The sequence below is a fragment of the Oryx dammah genome, unplaced genomic scaffold (genome assembly GCF_014754425.2).
Source record: "Oryx dammah isolate SB20612 unplaced genomic scaffold, SCBI_Odam_1.1 HiC_scaffold_13, whole genome shotgun sequence".
In the NCBI taxonomy this organism is placed as follows: domain Eukaryota; kingdom Metazoa; phylum Chordata; class Mammalia; order Artiodactyla; family Bovidae; genus Oryx; species Oryx dammah.
Window position 1 is genome coordinate 48707653 of NW_024070197.1, and position 22594 is coordinate 48730246.

The 22594-nt window shown below is 35.4% G+C and overlaps 1 protein-coding gene across 4 annotated transcripts in view; it reads right to left on the minus strand.

Moving 5' to 3' along the window:
• Positions 1–22594, minus strand: part of PHKB (phosphorylase kinase regulatory subunit beta) — a 247904-nt gene that overhangs the window by 167601 nt on the left and 57709 nt on the right. For all 4 annotated transcript variants that reach the window (XM_040253597.1, XM_040253598.1, XM_040253600.1 and 1 more), the window contains one exon: positions 3229–3344. In XM_040253597.1, coding sequence (XP_040109531.1) covers positions 3229–3344 — 116 coding nt within the window. The remainder of the gene's footprint in view (positions 1–3228; positions 3345–22594) is intronic.

Genomic DNA, 22594 nt, shown 5'->3' on the forward strand with positions numbered 1-22594 from the left:
CCATTATCAGGTATAATCAATAAAAGATTTAATATCTTCAAAAAAAGAATTTGTGTTCTAATAAATAGGTAACTAATACATGAAGGAAAATGCAATTAAATCAAATAATATTAATATAAGATGTTGAAATGTAAGGAAATTTATTATAAGACTTAGAGAATAAACAGAAGAAAAAAGGAGAATTATTTGCAATAGTTCTAGACACCCTAGGAGAAACTGAAAGGAGTATGTTGTTCACGGAAAAGTCAGGAGAGCAGGGAATGGTGGCTCAGGAAACATTCAGTTACACTGAGCTTAGAGCAATGGATTCTTTTACCAAATCCTGAAAAGGACGAGGATGCTGCAAGAATGGGTTAAAATGGTTAAATGTAATGAGATCACTTTTTAGAAAAAAGTTCTGAAGCTTATCCAAGAAATGCTAAATAATTCAAGAATTTGGACTAAAACAGATACAGGCAAACCTGGGGCTGAAAAGGGCAGATTAGGAAGGGAATGACAAAGGCATTAGGCTAAATCAAGCTTTACTGATTGCTAAGCAAAGATATCCTTCAAACTTAGCAAAATGTCACCAAAGTGGTACACCTTGCTGTTCTTTCAAACTTTAGGAAAACTTTTTAAGACATTAAATTACAACATGATACAGTAGAAATAACTTTGGATTTTCAAGTCAACCACCTGGAATTCAGTTCTGGCTCCATTATCTTTTGATTTGTATCACTTAAGGAATGGAGGGGAAAAAAAATCACAAAGTCTTCTAAACTTTAGTTTCCTCCTGTAAAAAGGCAGTAATTCTTCCTGCCTGGACTAAACGAAACTTACCCTGTAACTGTAGTGCCAGGGTTTAAAATTACTAGAGAACCACTGAGCATGGATGCTGAAGGGGAAGCCTCTATCCTTAGAATACTATGTGTATGGGTTTTAGGGACCTACGGGCAGTAATCATTTTTGACCAAGATGCAGTTTAGAAGGGATGTGCACTGTGTGTGGCAAAGGAGGAAAGGGATATTTACCAAGTCAGTGAGCACAAGACCCTAGTGATCATCAAGGCAACAGACTGTGCTCCAAACCCTGCTAAGGAAAACTGCACAGCACAGAGACAGAGATTGGCAAAGAAAGTTAGAAGGCAAAGGGCAATATGAGTACTTTTAGCAAGAATTACTATATACTATTTCAGGCTTTTAAAAATTATGAGAATAACTTAAGAATATAACAAGGATATCACATTAAGCAGTCCTTGGATCAGACCCAACTAGGCACTAGGATCAGATAATTAACTAGGATCAGATAATTCTGGGAGGTCTTACAGCAACAGATTAAGAATTGGGATTTCATCCCTGACCAGTAGCTGCTCTACATTCGACTTCCGGGCATAAGCACAGAAAGATACTGGCCTCCCACCACCACTGCCAACACTACATCCATGAGAGCCACAGGGCTCAGGTCTCCTGCAGTCTCAAACTAGACACTGTGTCAGCAGAGGCGACAGATCTGAACAGGCCTGTGAGTATCTGATCTAAGAAGAATTGTGGGTAAAGGAATTTAAGTTATTTACAGCATTATACCATGGAAAATTAGAAGATCAATGTTAAATATATAAAATGCACCATCCAAAGCTAAATAGCAAACTTCATTTCCCATCCGTTTGAATAAAATTGGCCTGCTACAATCAAGGTTAATTTTGCATGCAAAAGGTAGCAAAGAATATCATTTAATGATTTTCCAAGACTTGAAATAAAATCCTTAATGATTCAATTTAAAGACTGGCACCTCAGTTACAGGAGAACAAGCTGGAGTCTCTCTTTTTTCACTGTTGTCGTTTAGTTAGTCCTGTCTGACTCTTTTGTGATCCCATGGACAGTAGCCTGCCAAGGGACTTCCCAACACCCTCACTTTCTAAGATGAATGGTAACTTTTACGCAAGAGTCTTTCTGAGTTTAACAACTTTTATAAACAGAAAAAATCCTACTCTAAATATTTTATACCAAAAATGTCAGTGGGACCACACTGGCATATATTAAATAGTTATTAAAAAGCAGAAAGGGAACTGATAAATAACTACTGAAAAGGTAAATTTTTAAAAAATCACCTTTTCCAATCTTATAAACTTTCTGTCTTGAATTTGACTGATAATCTGAAATGCTGAGAACTTACAGCTGAAATATAATATTTTCTTGCTATATTTAGTATTTGCCTGAATTTAATGTCTGAATTATTTCTCTCCTTTATTGTCTTCCTTACACATTGTTACTATTTTACTCTGTATAAACATGCCTCATATGAATCATAAAACTTATAGAAAGTTTGCATGTGAGTTGACCAGAGTTAAATGAAAAATCCTTTTTATTTCAATCTTTGTTATTAAAATATTCTTAAATGTGTAAGTGTACTTTCATTTCAGTGTTTACTTATGCATTGTTCAAATGCTTTATAAATATCAACTCAATCATTACAACTTCATAAAGTAGAATGCATTATCATCTTCATTTTATAAATGAGGAAAACTGAGGCAGAGACATTATATGGCAAGTAATCTGGAGCAGATTTTAGTTTTCTAAATGTCTTATATCAACTTAATCTTTTTGTGTGTGATTAGTCCTTCTATTCAAAAAAGTACTGAGCTGCAGATTCCTCTTAACCACTGTTTCCTAAACTGTTTCACTACTTCATTTAAGTCTCGATGATCTAAACTGACCTACAGCTGATAACCTTTAGATTATTAAACTTTTTAGTGTGAAATGGATAGGACTAACTGAGCTATACTTTTTAGTTAAACAAAATATAAAGGGTGTGAGTATCTCTTGTTGGGATAAAAATCAGCTCTATAACGCAAAAAGGAATTTTAAATGTGATGCATTTACAACTGCTGTTTGGCAATTTTAATGTACTTGACCTTTCAAACAGTGTCATTTAAAAGAGGAAAAAGAAAATGACTTGGTTGAACAGAAAGGTCAGGTCTTAGACTGAATACTGATATGCATGTCCTGAGACGTTGTGAAGCTGGCAAAGACACTCATATGCTCTTTTCCTGCATCTGTTAATGGGTACTGAGAGGAGACTCTTCCTTTAATTTTAAGTGAATTTCACTTGAATTATATTAATATATAGAAAAAGAGAGAGATGAAAACTACACAGAAACCAGAGTTCCAACCTAGTTCTTTGATTTTTATTCACATTCCACACATTCAAATTAAAAATAGAAAATAAAACACTCAGAAGTCAGCAAATTACCTCGAATGTAGCTCTGTGCTGCCATTATTATATTTGCTTCCTCTTTCCCAGACACCAAAGTCAGGTACCCGGTAAACTCTTTCTACACAAAATACAAGGTTCTGAATAAAAGAGACCTAAAAGAAAAAAAAATGAAACATAAGGACATGTGAAATAACAGGACCTTTAGATACTGATATTTAGATAATAATACTTGGAATCTAAAATGTCAGATGTTAAATAAGTCTAAAACTTTGGAGATAAAAAGGTATTTCTCAGTTCTAAAATGAGTCAATCTCATGTTAGATCAACCTAGAGTCTTGAGTCTATTACTCCTAGAATCTAATCTTCCTCCTGCCTTTCCTATATAGCTATAAATAGCCCATTTTCACACACTCAAAAGCTTACAGTTCAAGATGGGCTCAACCAATAAGCTGGGAGTCACAGCTTTTAAGATTTCAGACATCTGATTAAATTTATATTTTCAACAGTAACTATGGAAAGCAGAGTTTATAATCAGTTCTTATTTATGTTAATAAAAACACTATCTTATGTGGGCTACTAGTCTTAATTGCAGGGTTTTTAATTTAGTCATCATGTTTGATTCAATAATATGTGCACCTGCCTACCCTTTATCTCATTATCCCTCTTAAGTGGCAATACATATTCCTCCACCTCCACCCTACACACCTAATAAATAACATGTATGTACTTTTAAGAATGACACGATAATAACACTAAAAACCAAGGTAAGGTTCCATCAGCAGACTAGAAACTTGACAAATTATAGGAAGAGAGAAAGCAGTAGGAAAGAACTGATTGAGAAATCAGAGCAGAGGAAAGAAAACATAGCCTCTTAAAATGATTCTCCCCTGTCTCTAAGTCTCTAAGCCCAGAGTCAACAAACACATTGATCAAGAGTAGATTAGGAAGTAGTCTAACCTAGATTCTCTCACAAGTGATGAATGGCTGAGGCAGCTGAATCCATGACCTTTTCATTCTCAGTACCAACACAGAGGTATCTGCCCTCAGAGCCTAGAACGTCTCACACGTTGCAGTGAAGGAGAAAGCAACGAGGGTGTTGGAGCCTCACAGAAACAGAACAGAGCCATCTAGGTTTCAAAAAACACACATCTATCCCATCACTTCTCTATCAAAGAATGGAGCATTACACGCCTACAGTAAACTTTTTCTTACTTCAAATATTGGAGAGGGTCTTCCCAGCTTTCCCAGTTTCTTGTTACCTTACCTATTTCCCTGAGGAAATTCTGCCTGTGTAAAAAACCTGGTGTACTTTCATAAAACTGGGTGTCTTCAGTTTTTCCCTGGTCTTTAGAGTTATTTAGATTCTATAAAACTTACAGGAAATACTTTATACTTGTCAGGTCCCCAGGTTAAAAGCTTTGAAACCATCTAAATTTTCCTTTCTCTGATGACAAATTTCTCAAGTATATAGTCCATATACCTGCTTCTTCCCCATCTTAGGAGGATGTCAGGACCAATCCTGGAGAGACCCACAAGCAAAAACAGGTAATCATGGTTTCCTAGAGCAGAGACTCAAGAGCAGAAACTGCTTAGGAATTAGTGCTGGGGAATAAAACTTGAACTGTAATTGATGAATTGCTAGAAGCTCACTTAAAACTTGTGAAAGTTAAAAAAGGCCCAGGGGATCCAGTTTTAAAGGGGTCCCCACAATACTGTGAGGTTTACCTCCAAGAGCTCAATCAAGTTCCCATAGAAAATATCCTAGAAAAATCCCCTCTGGTTTCCAGCAAGGAGAGAGGATAAGGAACAATTCTGAAATACAACAAAACATTCTGTTTTTCTTAAGACAGTCTCTGCTCAGGGGAAACCTGTTAACCAAAGCCAGACCTGCTGGGCTATGAACCCTCCTGGGGTTATTACATAAATAAGGTACCCTATAACCTTTTCAAAACACACAAAAATTGATATCTAAAACTTATTTGGTCTTAAACCTTTCTTCAGATAAGGAATTATAGACCAGCATAACTTTCATGAACTCAGAAATAAATATTTCTTATACTTCACACACATGTAATACTGTGCTTTAGTAAAGACTGGACACTTAGAGGAAATAAGCAATGGCTAGAACATGAAAATAAAGATCACAACCATTTCCAAGTCAGGGTATTTTATGTACTAATTTCAATTCTGACTCTAGTTTATGTACCCAATGTTGTTAGCCCTTTGCTTTGTCTTCACACCAATTTCTAACGTGCTACCTTGCTTTGAAGGCATATATCTTTTGGAAACTTTTGGAAAAAAAAACTGTACAGAAAGATTTCTAATCTGAAACAGAATCAAATGTTTTCTGTGGTATTTTCTAAATATTTTTAGTTTATGTATAAAATAATAAATCAAATATCTGAAATAGTTTCAAAACAGATCTAAATGTCACTGAAACAATTACATTTGGGAGATAGTGAACTGGTGTAATGATGTGCTAATAGAAAATTCTTAATGGACTTCATAAAACTTAAGGTATATGCAGTAAAAAAAAAAAAAGTAACAAATTAGCAATTAAGATGGTCTCAAATTGATTACGCATTTCATCTCTCTGAGCATGACTGTGTTGTTTATGGCCACCAAAAAAATGTTAAACCTTATAAACCACAGGATAGTGGGGCAGTTAGTGCCACAGTGGCATTTACGGACGAGGTTTCTTCCACCATTTACTCTATAATTCTCTGGGGGTTTTCTGAGGATGAGGGAAGGAGCAGGCGAGAGAAGAGAATTTACTTTTATCTACTATCCACACCAATTCATGTTTTCCTCAATTCATATTATCAGTCAGAATTTCCTCAAATACTGCCTTTCCTCAATTCTCTCGATCCTTTTCATCCTTGGACCTCATTCTATCCTCAATTATTCTCACACTTTCTTTCATATTTGCTATCTTTTGACATTCTGGATAATTTCTCAAGAATTATTTTCCTGTACATAAATTTTTTCTTCAACAATGTCCAATCTACTCTTTAATATGTTCATTAATGTTTTAGTTGTTCATATTTATCATTTCTAAAAATATTATTTCTTTCTAGTATACTTTTTATTCCAGCACTTCACCCAGCTACTTCATACTACATTTAAATATCAATCTCAATGAAGATATTTCCTGGAAGAAAAAAACTTCCTTGATTCCCTAAGTCTGGATGAAATATCTATCTTATTCATCATTTTACCCTAGCATCTATCATTGTTTCTTATACATAGAAGTTCTTCATGAAATACTTGAACAAAACTGGCATATAATTTACACATCTGTAAACACTGACAGAAAAGCCACTGATGAGTTATTCTTGTAACTGTGTTATACTATTACAAGTTATAACTGCAGGTATATCCAATTCTAAAGACCTTTCATCCAGAGATTTCAAAGAAAAGATTATTTATGTCGTCCTAATAAATATACTAGCAGGCTGCTTGGCTCAGATGGTAAAGAATCTGCTTGCAATGCAGGAGACCTGGGTTCAATCCCTGGTTTGGGAAGATCCCCTGGCGAAGGGAAAAGGCTACCCACTCCATCATTCTTGCCTGGACAATTCCATGGACAGAGGAGACTGGTGGGCTACAGTCCATGGGGTCACAAAGAGTTGGACATGACTGAGTGATTAACACCTTCACTTTTAGTAAATATACTGAAATAAATTACATAATCTATGCCAGTCCAGAATACTGCAACCAACTGAAAAATAATAGCCATTCTTCAATACTGTTAAAAACCAAATAATACAACTTGATTTAAGATACCCATAAAGGCCTTTACTAATTTTTAAGAGAGTAAAGTGGAATTCTCATGATACAGTAAGCAGAAAAATACTAAACTTTTCTCTTAAGATAACCCAGGCAGGCAATGTGGAGACACTGAATAAAAATAAAGGTATTTCAGAACTGGAAACCAATATCCTCAAAGAATGTTACTCACAAATCAAATATTTGAATACAAAATTTAGCACCTCATCATTAGCAACTTCATTCCCATGGTAATTGAGAATCTATGGCTAATAGTAACAGAATCAAAATGTACTAAAGTTGTAGAACTATGATTAAGGAACAAAAGAGATAACAGGTTACTGTAAAGGTTATTCTGTCACACTGTGGAATATTAATGGCACTTTTCTGTTTAACTCTTAATGAGAAATATAGGAAGATTATATATCTTAAAGTGAAAGTAAAGTCACTAAGTCATGTTCAACATCTTGCAAACAAGTGAACCGTAGCCCACCAAGCTCCTCCATCCACGGGATTTTCCAGGCAAGAATAGTGAAGTAGGTTGCCATTTCCTTCTCCAGGGGATCTTCCTGACCCAGGGAAGATCCTTATATATCTTAAGTAGCACTTAATTACATGGAAAAGGAACTGTTCAAAATTTTAGTTACTTTCTCATGGAAACTTATGTTGCCATATGTAAAACAGACAGCTAACAGGAAATTGATATATGTCTCAGGAAACTCAAAAAGGGGCTCTATATCAATCTAGAGAGGTGGGATGGGGAAGGAGATGGGAGGGAGGTTCAAGAGGGAGGGGATCTATGTATACCTATGGCTGATTTATTCTGACAAAAAAAATTCTGTAAAGCCATTATCCTTCAATTAAAAAATAAATATTTTTTAAAAAGAAAAAAATAAAGGAAAAAAAATTAATTACTTTCAGAAGTTCTTGCTTCCCACTTACAGTGTTGCTGCTGTTCAGTTGCACAGTCGTGTCTCTCTGTGACTGCTTGGACTGCAGCACACCAGGCCTCCCTGTCCTTCACCATCTCCCGGAGCGTCCCGGAGCGTGCTGAAACTCATGTTTACTGAGTCTGTGACGCCATCCAACCATCTCAGCCTCTGTCATCCCTTCTGCTCCTGCTTTCAATCTTTCCCAGCATTAGGGTCTTTTCCAGTGAATTGGCTCTTCACATCAGGTGGCCAAAGAATTGGAGCTTCAGGCAGCATCAGTCCTTCCAATTAATATTCAGGATAGATTTCCATCCTTTGATCTCCTTATAGTGAAGGGACTCTCAAGAGTCTTTTCCAACACTACAGTTTAAAAGCATCAATTCTTCGGCACTCAGCTTTCTTTATGGTCCAACTCTCACATCTATACATGACTCCTGGAAAAACCACAGCTTTGACTATACATTTTGTGAGCAAAATGATGTCTCTGCTTTTTAACACACTGTCTAGGTTTGTCTTGGCTTTTCTTCCAAGGAGCAAGTATCTTTTAATTTCAAGGCTGCAGTCACCATCCATAGTGATTTTGGAGCCCAAGAAAATAAAGTCTGTCACTGCTTTCACTCTTCCTCTTCTATTTGCCATAAAGTGATGTGACTGGAAGGCATGGTCTTAGTTTTTTGAATGTTGAGTTTTAAGCCAGCTTCCTCACTCTCCTCTTTCATCTTCATTAAGAGGTTCTTTAGTTCCTCTTTGCTTTCTGTCATAAGGATGGTATCATATTCATATCTGAGGTTATTGATATTTCTCCTGGCAATCTTGATTCCAGCTTGTGCTTCATCCAGCCCAGCATTTTGCACGATGTACTCTGCATATAAGTTAAATAAGCAGAGTGACAATATACAGCCTTGATGTACTTCTTTCCCAATTTGGAACCAGTCCACTGTTCCATGTGCGGTTCTAACTGTTGTTTCTTGACCTGCATACAGGTTTCTCAGGAGACAGGTAAGGTGGTCTGGTATTCCCGTGTCTTTAAGAATTTTCCACAGTTTGCTGTAATCCATACAGTCAAAGGCTTTGCCGTAGTCAATGAAGCAAAAGTAGATGCTTTTCCGGAATATTCTTGCTTTTTGTATGTTGACAATTTGGTATCTTGTTCCTCTGCCTTTTCTAAATCCAGCTTGCACATCTGGAAGTTCTTAGTTCATGTACTCTTGAAGCCTAGCTTGGAGGATTTTGAGCATTACTTTGCTAGCATGTGAAATCACTGCAATTGTGTGGTAATTTGAATATTCTTTGGCATGGCTATTCTTTGGCATTGCCCTTCTTATTTCAGATTATTACAGTAATTTGGACTAATTATGAAAGTTAAATTTTATGCTATAATTAAAAAAATGATCACTCAAAATGTGCTTTACAGCAAAACAACAATATATTTTTTTTCATTTCACTAATATGAATAAATTCTACTTCACAAGAAGTCATTTTACTGTTCAAATAGAAATCTTTTCTAAACTGGATACTTTCCAAGGAAGCAAGACATTCCTTATATGTAATTCTAAACTAACTGTAATACTGTTTAATAGATTAAATATATTATTATAAAAATTACTGATATTCCTTTCTTACAACATTTCAAATAAAGAAGTAAATTCATATTAAGCAAAGACCATTTTATGAATTTTAGATAATTTGTATTTTCCAGTAATAAGTAAAGAGGCCATTGCAGCTTGTTGTTGTTGTTTTGCTAAGTCATGTCCAATTCTTTGTGACCCCATGAACTGGAACGCACCATGCTCCCCTTGTCCTTCACCATCTTCCAGAGTCCTGCTTACTATGCCTTATAAAACTGTCATTTGAAAAACTTTATCAGCTTTACTACAGTAATAATTAACATATGTGAGTATGTCTGATGGTGACTCTATTTTTTATTTGGGTAAAGAAATGTACACCAATATACTATAGTCACAAAATCTTTTTAAATTCCCCAATATTATCTTGAATTTAGAGGCTATCACAATAACAATTAAAAATCTATTTTTGTCCTATGACTGCCATTTAAATATCCCATCTCTTCTATATCCTATCAAAACCACACAAGCAGGACTTCTCTGGTGGTCCAGTGGTTGAGAATCCACCTGCCAATGCAGGAGCCACAGGTTCTATCCCTGGTCTGGAAGGATGCCATGTGTCCTGGGGAAATTAAACCTATGCTTCACAACTACTGAAGCCCATGTGCCCTAGAATCCATGTGCCACAACTACTGTGTCCACACCTAGAGCCTGTGTTCCCCAACAAGAGAAGTCACTGCAATGAGAAGCCCATGGACCACAATGAAGAGTAGCTTGCTGCAACTAAAGAAAATCCACGTGCAACAATGAAGACCCAGCACAGCCAAAAAGAAAGTTTAAAAATAAAAATTAATTAATTTAATGGAAAACACTTAAAAACCAAAACTAGCAAACAAAATTCAATTTTAAAAATTTCAGAAGATAAATATGGAACAAGAAACAAATTTTTATGTGTGAGAAACATTTTTATTTGGTCAATAAACTGTTATTTTTTAAAATTCAGAGACTGGCTTAGAAAAGAGATCAAGAGATCATCTATGCCAAATATGTCTTTCTGGGTATGTCCATTTTTAGCAATTATTGGAAATCATGTATATTAATAAAAGATCTGCAAGGCCCTCTTTTCCAAATACTAAATACAAAAATCTGAATCCTCTCCAATGCCTGTAAATTCAACATAGATCACAGCAACCCAAACTAGGTGCAGTACTTTAAAAAAGGTTTACCCATCTGTGAGTAATAATTTGCATATTAAATAACAAGTAACAATAATAAATCATAACAAGATACCTCTAAAATAACACTTTAAAACAGTCTAAATTATATATACATAAGAATCACCAGGAGAGAGATGGATTATCATTGAAGGTATGAATAAGGTGAGTTTTGAGAGAGAAAGAGAGCATGGGATGGGAGTGATATGTGGGACATAGAACGGTAGCACTGAGTTTGAGTTAAGACAGTGAATTTGACTGGACTAGTCTTCTAGAGGACAATCTTCCATCAACAGGTCAACATTTTGTCTATTTTAAAATATCTGTATTTATCAGTGACTAAGTGACTAAACTGAACTGACTGACTGATCAATCTATATATCAGTGTGTATATGGCTGGCTTGTTGTTCAGTCACTAAGATTTGTCCAAATCTTGGCGACTCCATGGACTGCAGCACACCAGGCTTCCGTATCCTCTACCATCTCCGGGAGTTTGATCAAGTTCATGTCCATTGAGTCAGTGATGCTATCTAACCAACTCATCCTCTGCCGCCCTCTTCTTTTGCCCTCAATCCTTCCCACCATCAGGGTCTTTCCCAATGAGTCAGCTCTTTGCATCAGGTGGCCAAAGTATTGGAGCTTCACCTTTAGCATCATTCCTGCCAATGAATATTTAGGAGATTTAGTTGATTTCCTTTAGGAGTGACTGGGTTGATCTCCCTGTTGGCCAAGGGACCTGTTCGAGTCTTTTCCAGCACCACAGCTCAAAAGCATCAATTCACCTGTGCTCAGTCTTTTTTATGGTCCAACTTTCACATCTATACATGACTACTGGAAAAACTATAGCTTTGAATATACAGACTTTTATCAGCAAAGTGTTATCTTTGCTTCTTAATATACTATCTAGGTTTGTCAAATCTATCATTGGCTTAGGAGGCACTAAATCTCTTTAAGACATGACCAGCACCACAACAAAACAAAATGAGGTAAAATAGACTTTCTTTAATCAAGAAAAACTGAGTTTTGGGGTGAGAGAAAAGGGTAAGAGAATATCTCAAGCAAAGTAATTTCCTGATTCTTATACACTTACACTGTGAAAACCCAACACACTGTAAATGGACAAGCAAAGAAAGCAAACAACGATGTACAATAAATAAGGTGGCCGTTAGCCACATGCGGCTGATTGCCATCAACTAGTCCCAGTTGAGATGAACTTTCAGTGTAAAAATTTTGAAGATCTACCACAACATAAAGTATATATAAAATATATCATCAATCTTTTCTATTTATTACACATTAAAATAATGACATCATAGATATATTGCATTAAATATATTATTGAAACAAATTTCATCTGTTACTTTGATTTTAGCTACTAAAAATATTTAATTACATATGTGGCTCACATTCTGTTTTTATTGGAGAGCAAAACGATACAGACTGGAAAAAGAAAGAAATGCTTTCCCAATCTGCCTGTTCAGCTGGAGGTGGCCTTACAATAGCTCTGATGGCATAAGAAGATGTCTCTTGGGGACTTTTGGAAGGCTTTTGATGTTTCTGACAAAAACGGCTACTTCTGATTAAAAGTAGCTAATACATCAACTTTATCAACCTTCCCCTCTGCTTTCTGCCATGATGCCAGTAGTTAGAGGAGCCATTCTGAGAAGATGAAGAGAAGAGAAACTGATGGACCAAGGAGCTAACCATTTCCAACACTGCATTGTACGAGAAAAACAAGTGCCTTTCATTTAAGCCACTACAGTAATCCTCAACAGACATACGATGAAATAATCTACTATTTCATAATGAACTAAGATATTAGAAGGGCCAGGATGAAAGAAAAATTTCAGATATTCATATGACAAGCTTCATTAAATATGACAACCTTATTCAATAACAGCCATATAGCCAAAAAAATTAAAAGAGCATTTCTATGTAAGCACTTGATAGTTCTGTGTTAGTTTTTTTTAAAAGTTAAAGACATTAATTTGGACATAACCAAAAATTCATTGATTGTGAAATCAATGAAGTAACAAGCAATATCAAAGTAATAGCTGAATTCTAAGAACTTCTGAAATATACCATTAAAAATGAGTATAAATATTCAGCAAAACAAACTGTATACCAATACTACTGTTATAAAAGACACAATGCCTAAGCAAAGTCCTGGCTTACAATAGGTGTTCACTCAATATTTGAGAATGAGTGAACAGTAGGCATTTAGTCACACATTTCTGATCTTGGTACAGAATCTCAGACGGCCACTAAATGTGCTGTTTACATATGTTTAAATGTGATAAAATGTTTGCAGAATATTGAAGCTTCTTTTTTAAAAAACTGAGGTACAATTGATGTAACAATATTATATAAATATCAGATATACAATTAAGTTATTTTTTATTGCAGTTATAAAAATACATTAGGGTTAACTGAGTTTATAGAAAAGAGTAAACTGCAGGATAAAAAGCTGTTGGGGGGGTGAGGTATGAATAGAAAGTTACATTAAAAATAATTACAAATGGGAATTCAATTCAGAGAATAGCAAAGATCTCAGAAAAACTAGTCATCCATAAAAGCAATAGGAATACTGACAAAAATCATAAAAATCAACTTTTTCAGAACTCTTAAACTTAAACAAGAGCTTGTAACAATGCAAGGAGCATTAAATAAAGAAAGTGACTGAAATTTCATGTAAGTAGACTAAGCATTGGAACGTACTGAATTGCTCTATTTTCTATTTCCTCTCCCTTGCTTTATTGTAGCCTCATAGTAGTTATGAAAATTAGCAGACTAAAGCCACCAGAAGGAACAAAAAGGTTTGGAACTCACCCAAATCACTGTCTTGGTAAACTGTCACTATTTGAAGAGTCTGACAGCTTCCTGGATACATTCACTCAGAGAGGTTTTCTTTAAATGATCTGACCTGGAGCTTGTACAATGCATACAGCCTTTCCCCTAGGCATATATTACATAGCTGCCTAGACATATTGAGTGGCAACTATTTAATATTTCAACTATCTAAAAACTTTCTTTTTAAAAGATGGGCCATGAGAAGTCCCCAGTGGGCTGTATAAGTCTCCAGTATATTCCTGGGAAGCCATAAGGATATGCACGTGTGTACAGTTGTGCTTCCCTGGCAGCTTACCTGGTAAAGAATCCACCTGCAATGCAGGAGACCCCAGTCCAACTCCTGGGTCAGGAAGATCCCCTGGAGGAAGGCATGGCATTCCACACCAGTATTCTTGCCTGGAGAATTCAATGGACAGAGGAGCCTGGTGGGCTACAGTCCATGGGGTCACAAAGAGTCGGACATGAATGAGCGACTAAGCACAGCACACAGTTGTGCTCATAATTAGAAAAGAACTGAGACATAATCTCACACCTCCATCTGAACTTAAAGCTTTGCAAAAGTAGGAAGCGAAGGTTAAAGGAGAGTTACATACATCTACAAAGAACTAAAGATGATTTGGTGAGAACAACATCTCACTAATAGGGAGAATCAGTAAAGATGTAGAAATTACAGTAAGGAACCAAAATTTAAAAAAAAATGAGTTGAAAAGGATAATAATAAAAATTGCATTCAATAATTATATCAAATTATTTAATTCAATAATTATACTAAAATCACTCCAAATTATTCTTGAGTCACCATGGAATGAAATTACAAATCAATAACAGAAGAAAATCTGGAAAATTCACTAATATATGAAAATGAAACAATAGCCTGCTAAACAACCAAGGGGTCAAAGAAGACATCATAAGGGAAATTAGAAATACATTGAGATGAATGAACATAAAACCATAATATAACAAAAATAATGGGATGCCGCTGAGCAGGCTGAAGAGGGAAATTTATAACCACAAATGTCTGTATCTGAAAAGCAGAATGATCTCAAATCAATAACCTAATCTTCTACCTTAAGAAACTAGAAAAATAAGAGCAAAATAAATCCCTTCAACCAGAAGAAAGGAAATAATAAGGACCACAGAGGAAATAAATAAAATAGAGAATAGAAAAACAATAAATCACTAAAACCAAAAGTTGATTCTTGGGAAACATCAATAAAACTGATAAATCTTTATCCAAACTGACCAAGTAAAAGAGGAACTATGATTTAAATTACTAAACTAAGGAACGAAAGAGGAGATATTAAAGCCAACTTTGGAGGAAAAAAAAGGATTCATAACCTAGATGAAATGGACAAAGTCCTGGAAAGACACAAACTACCAACACTGACTCAAAAAAAAAAAAAAAAAAGAAAATCTGAATAGACACTGAAACAATAATCAAAAATCCTCACAGCAAGGAAACCCAAACCCAGTCAACTTCAGGCTTCACGGTGGCTCAGACGGTAAAGAATCTGCCTGCAATGCATGAGACCTGGGTTTGATCCCTAGTTCAGGAAGATCCTTTGGAAGAGGAAATGACAATCGACTACAGTATTCTTGCCTGGGAAATAACACTGGCAGAGGAACCTTAGCGGCTACAGTCTAGGAGGTTGCAAAAGAGTCAGACACAAATTAGTGACTAAACAACAGCCAGCTTTATCAATGAATTCTACCAAATGTTTACACAAGAATTAACACAAATCCTTCACAAAATCTTCTAAGAAAGAGGAAGAAATGATTCCTAACCAATTGAATGAGGCCTTTATTAAACTAATACCAAAGTCAAAGATGTTATACAAAGAAACAGAAACAAAAAAATATACACCAATATCCATTAAGAGTACTGATGTGAAAATCCCCAACAAAAACTAGAAATTGGAATGAAGCAGTATAAAAAAATTATCTTACATGACAAAGCAATATTTACCCACCACATAATTTAGGTTGATTAAAAAAAAGAGAATTTGGATTACAGTCAATAAGAACATATAAATGATGAATGTGAAGATAAAAAAGCAAAAAAATTCCAAATCAAAGTTCAGTTCAGTCACTCAGTTGTGTCCAACTCTTTGCAACCCCATGGACGCCAGGCCTCCCTGTCCATCACCAACTCCTGGAGTTTGCTCAAACTCATGTCCACTGAGTCAGTGATGCCATCCAGCCATTTCAGCCTCTGTCATCCCCTTCTCCTTCTGACTTCAATCTTTCCTAGCATCAGAGTGTTTTCCAAAGAGTCAGTTCTTTGCATCAGGTGCCCAAAGTATTGGACTTTCAGTTTCACCATCAGTCCTTCCGATGAATATTCAGGACTGATTTCCTTTAGGATTGACTGGTTTGATCTCCTTATGGTCCAAGGGACTCTCAAGTCTTTTCCAACACCACAGTTCAAAAGCATCAATTCTTCGGCACTCAGTTTTCTTTATAGTCCAACTCTCACATCCATACATGACTACTGGAAAAACCACAGCTTTGACTAGACGGACCTTTGTTGGCAAAGCAATGTCTCTGCTTTTTAATATACTGTCTAGATTTATCATAGTTTTTCTTCCAAGGAGCAAGCATCTTTTAATTTCATGGCTGCAGTCACCATCTAGAGTGATTTTAGAGCTCAAGAAAATAAAGTCTCTCACTGTTTCCACTGTTGCCCTGTCTATTTGCCATGAAGTGATAGGACCAGATGCCATGATCCTAGTTTTTTGAATGTTGAGTTTTAAGCCAGCTTTTTCACTTTCCTCTTTCACTTTCAGCAAGAGGTTCTTTGGTTCTTCTTCACTTTCTGCCATAAAGGTGGTGTCATCTGCCTCTCTGCATTTATTGATATTTCTCCCAGCAATCTTAATTCCAGCTTGGGCTTCAACTAGCTCAGAATTTTCCATGATGTACTCTGTGTATATATTTAATAAGCAAGGTGACAAATACAGTCTTGATGTAGTTCTTTCCCAATTTGGAACCAGTCTGCTGTTTCATGTCTGGTTCCAACTGTTGCTTCTTGACCAGTATATAGATTTTTCAGGAGAAAGGTAAGGTAGTCTGGTACTTCCATGTCTTTAAGAATTTTCCACAGTTTGTTGTGATCCACACAGTCAAAGGCTTTGGTGTAGTCAATAAACCAGAAGTAGACGTTTTTCTGGAACTCTCTTGCTTCTTCTGTGATCCAATGGATGTGGGCAATTTGATCTATGGTTCCTCTGCCTTTTCTAAATCCAGCTTGAATATCTGGAAGTTCTCAATTCACATACTATTGAAGTCTCACTTGGAGAATTTTGAGCATTGCTTTGCTAGTGTGTGAGATGAGTGCAATTGTGTGGTAGTTTGAATATTCTTTGGTTTGAACACATTTATAAAAATAGTAAAAGGGATAGGGAAAAGGATAGAAAAAAAAGAGATAAAAAGATATGGGACAAAGTGTAAGGTTGAATATACAAGTAGCTTGGTAAAAGAAAAAAAAATGCAGCACAAACAATATTTTAGTAGACCCTAGGAGAGAACTTCCCAAATGTTATCAAAGATATTAAACTAGAATATTTGAAAACTTCCACATGCCCCAAGGAGGATAAATACAAAGAACAGCACAGCTAGCACATCTTAGTGAAACTAATAAAAATCAAATACAAATTTTAAAGCAGCCCGAGTAGACAATATTTTCATAGAAACAATGGAATTCAAGCTGATTTATTAAAAAAAACAATGGAAGCCTAACGACAACATAACATATTTAAAGTGTTGAAAGAAAATAACTGTCACCCTAAAATATATTTCAAAATTAAAATGGAAACAAAGATATTAAAAAAAAACAATAAATAAGGAATGGACAATGATCCCAGACAGAATATCCCAGGAAAGAAAGGTGACTGTCATAATGGTACATGGGTAGGTATATGTACTGTTGTAAATGGTTTGCCTGCAATGCGGGAGACCCGGGTTCAATCCCTTGGTCAGGAATATCTCCTGGAGAAGGAATTGGAAACCCACTTCAGTATTCTTGCCTGGAAACCCACTCCAGTATTGTTGCCTGGAGAATCCCATGGACAGAGGAGCCTGATAAGCTAACAGACCACGGGGGTCACAAAGAGTTGGACACAACTGAATGACTCACACACAAGTAAATGTAGATGAATGAATATACAGTTCAATATTGATGTAAACATCAATAATATTGAGGTTTTGTTCAGTTTAAAAATACATGTAGTATTAAATGCAAACAAAACCACAATAGTAGGTAATAAGTAGGTACGTAGAGCTAAAATGTGGTAAGGTTCTTAAATGATCTGTAAAGCAGAAAGCAGAAGAACTAACGAGTCTCTTGATGAAAGTGAAAATGGAGAGTGAAAAAGTTGGCTTAAAACTCAACATTCAGAAAACTAAGATCATGGCATCTGGTCCCATCACTTCATGGCAAATAGATGGGGAAACAATAGAAACAGTGTCAGACTTTATTTTTAGGCTCCAAAATCACTGCAGATGGTGACTGCAGCCATGATATTAAAAGACGCTTGCCCCCTTGGAAGAAAAGTTATGACAAATCTAGACAGTGTATTAAAAAGCAGAGACATTGCTTTGCCAACAAAGGTCCATCTAGTCAAAGCTATGGTTTTTCTAGTAGTCATGAACGGATGTGAGAGTTGGACTATAAAGAAAACAGACTGCTGAAGAATTGATGCTTTTAAACTGTGGTGTTCCCAAACAACGCATGTACACCTGTGGTGGATTCATGTCAATCTATGCCAAAACCAATACGGAATTGTAAAGTAAAAATTAAAAATAAATAAATAAATAAATTAAAAAAAAATAAACTGTGGTGTTGGAGAAGACTCTTGAGAGTCCCTTGGACTGCAAGGAGACCAAACCAGTCAATCCTAAAGGAAATCAGTCCTGAATATTCATCGGAAGGACTGATGGTGAAGCTGAAACTCCAATACTTTGGGCACCTGATGCAAAGAACTGACTCCTTGGAAAAGACTCTGCTGCTGGGAAAGATTGAAGGCAGAAGGAGAAGGGGACAAGAGAGGATGAGACGGCATCACTGACTCTATAGACATGAGTTTGAGTAAGATCCAGGAGTTGGTGATGGACAGGGAAGCCTGGCGTGCTGCAGTCCATGGGGTTGCAAAGAATTGGACATGACTGAGCAACTGAACTGAACTGAAAGCAGTCAAAGTATAAATCTGAGTAGACTCTGAAGTTGCTGTCCTTTCTAAAGTAGCCACTATAAAATAATATGACAACTGGTATAACAACAAATAAATTTTAAAAAAAGTAAGAAGGAAAAAAGGGTACAAAGAATAGATAAGGCCAGTAACAAACAGAAAAATAAAAGACTTAAACCAAGATATATCAATATTTACATTAAATGTATATGAACTAAGTACTCCAATTAAAAGAAAATGATTGCCAGACTAGATTTAAAAAATAATAACTATATGATGCTTATAAAAGATACCAGATACAAATAAGAACACAGTTTTAAAATAAATGAAAGTTCTAGAAATGCCATACAAACGCTAATGAAAAGAAACTGGTTTCTCAAGATAAATTTTAACAAAGAAATTTAATAGGAGTTAAAATGGGATATTTCCAACTAAAAAGTACAATAATCTCAAATCACGTGCCTATAATTTTATAAAAACAAATACACATACATATGTGTGTATATATTTATACATACATATAGATACACACATATATTCATGTACAAGTACACACACATACATACATACTAATAAATCAGAAAATTACAGAACTAAATGGAAAAAAATAAATTTGCAATCACATTTGCAAACTTAATGAACATATCAGACAAAAAAACGTACAACATGTAAAAGATGAGATGAGCCATAACTAATGTAGTTTACCTAAGAAATGTATAAAGCAATTTAAACCTAATGGCATTTTTGCCATGTTTCTATGACACATTAACTGATAATTACCATAGCTTGCATAATCTGTTTCCTTATTTCATCCAGGTATTTGCTCAAAAGCTCTTTTCCAGAAAAGCCTGTCCTGATAACTCTACTTTAAACAGTTTTATAGTTTTATTTTCGATTTTCCCCCTTACATGCTTAAAAAAATTTATGTATCACTTCTGGACATTATAGCCTACATTTAAATATTTATTAATTCTGTTTTCCTTATTTTAATACAAATTTCATGGCATTATAGACTAATATCTTTTTTCACTGCTATATTCTATTTGGTCTGTTTTAGAAACTCAATAAATATTTGCCAAATAAGCATGGTTCATGCAAAAATGCATGACGGAGTGAACATGCAAGACATGAATAAATAGGTAAACTCTGAGTCAGCCTGGCTGCCCTCAATACTTGAACATGAAGATGTCACATGACATGTGTCACTCATATCTGTACAGAAGAAGCAGAGATAGAACACTATCAATAGAATGAATGGACTCTGGTGCCAGACCGCACAGTTTAAATCCCAATGCTGTCAACAACTGACTCTCCATTATTTTCATCATTTGTAAAATGAAGGTAATAACTATACCAAGTTGATAGTTTTGTGAAGATTAAAATTGTTTATATGTGCAAAGTAGTTTGAACAATGATAGCAAGTAATAAATGCTATTATGTTAAGTGTTATGTTATTATGTTAAGAGTTAACTACTACTATTATCATTATTATTGCTTCCTATAAATTTGAGAAACAAGAATAATAATACCTTTTTATTCTTAGAGGAAAACATCTATAAATAGTTTTGAGTAACCTATTCATTTTTGTGTGTACATTGATGAAAAGCAGGAACTAAGAATAGCTTGTAACACCTTAATAATTATAGATTTATTCTAACTATTAAAAGACAGAAACCCCTCAAGTTCAGCTTGAAAACCATTTCACATCAAAAGATAGTCTGTAATACAAAAGTATCTACACAATAAATGGGAGAAAAAAAAAAAGATCTGCAGTATTTTAAGGAGAAAACATGCAAACAAGGCAAAAGTTAAAACTCACTAAATAATGAGTTAAAAACCTATCTTTAAAATTAAAGTCCCAATATTTAAGAGAAAAAATCATATCTTAAAGTATCTAACAAAGGTCACCTAGAAACCACTGCTTAGGATGCTGGCTCCCAATCAGACCCAATGCCTACTATTTATGCCCTGTGCTGTCCCCTCTCACACTGATTTAAGACTGACCAATGTAATAGAGGATACTGTAAAATGATGGAGGGTGACTTCCAAAACTAGGTTGTAAAAAAAGCACTGTACTTCCATCTTGCTCTTTGGAATCACTTTCTCTGAAAAAAGCCACCTGACATATAGAAAAGGCACTCAAGCAGCTCTATGGAGAGGCCTCTTGCCCACAACCATGTGAGTGAACCATCCTAGGGCCCCTCCAGGCTCAGTAAAGCCTTCAGTTAACTGTAAATCTGGCTGATTATTTGAATTCAATTTATGAGACTCCATGTCAGCAACACCCAGATTAGTTTCTCCTGAATTCCTGACTCACTGAAACTATGAGATAATAAATGTTTGCTCTTTTAAGCCACTAAGCTCTAAGGCAATTTGTTACTCAGAAATAGGTAGTTTATATAGCAAGAAATTAATTCCACATGTCATCCGACCTAAAAGCATTTGAAAAGATCTTCTGGGTTTTGATGATAAAGGCATCTTTGCAAAATAAAAAGGAAATGGCACATGATACACAGTTGGCAAAAAAGACTTTTCCAGGTTTCATGTTGAACAGACACCTACAGATTTGTATAGTATTTTTATGTAAAAGGCTTACAACCTACACAGTTCCACCAAAGAGCTAAAGAAATAATCATCTGACCATTCTTGAAAAAACAAGGCTTCAAACATATTTATCTAAAGGAACTGGAGTTCGCAGGATCATTTGACAAATTTCCATCAGTACAACTGGTTCTATGACCACTCCAAGTGTTATCCCCGGTTAGTTAGTTATCCCCTATTAGTAATCCCCAGTTAGTGTTATCCCCTATTTCCACTTAAATTCTAAGCTTGTAGAAAAATGTTTGAAGTTACTGTTTTCAAAACTGACATGATACTATGACTTCTGATCAATCATTAGAGCACACTAAAATTAGAGTCATATAATAGCATAAAACTAGAAAAGGGACATTAAAATCATACAGACATTTTTCCATCTCCATTTATAATGATTTAGCAGATATAATCTAACACACAACATACAATTAACATTTTTTAATAGTTTAATAAAAAATAAAAGCAAATCCAAAAGGTAACAGGAAAGACAAAATTTCACCCTTTGTAAATCTTTACTTTCAAAGTGTTCTTTAGGACTTAATAGTTTTGGGGCCATCAAAGTCTAAAAGGTCCCTTATTTTATTAAAGAATTATGAATCTTTTCATCTAATGAAGCCTTTCCACAAAAAGGAAGGAAAAATTAAACACAAAATAAAATCTCATATTTTTCCAGTAGTCATATATGGATGTGAAAGAGGCTATAAAGAAAGCTGAGTGCCAAAGAATTGATGCTTTTGAATGGTGGTGTTGGAGAAGACTCTTGAGAGTCCCTTGGACTGCAAGGAGATCCAACCAGTCAATCCTAAAGGAAATCAGTCCTGAATATTCCCTGGAAGGACTGATGCTGAGGCTGAAACTCCAATACTCTGGCCACCTGATGTGAAGAACTGACTCATTGGAAAAGACCCTGATGCTGGGAAAGATTGAAGGCAGGAGAAGGGGACAACAGAGGATGAGATGGTTGGACAGCATCACTGACTCGATGGACATGAGTTTGAGTAAGCTCTAGGAGTTGGTGATGGACAGGGAAGTCTGGCATGTTGCAGTCCAAGGAGTCACAAAGAGAGGGACATGACTGAATGACTGAACTGAATTGAACTGATTGGGGGTATGTGAGGTTCTTTCATGTTAAATAAAGTAAGTTTCTCAGGAGCCATTCTGAATGATACAGCTCTTGCTTCTTCTAATCTACTTTTAGGTTATTTATGGAGTATGTCATAGAATGTAACATAGAATACCATGTGGTAGTTCATTACTTTGCCCCCTCCAACAGATATAAATGAGTTCTCTCT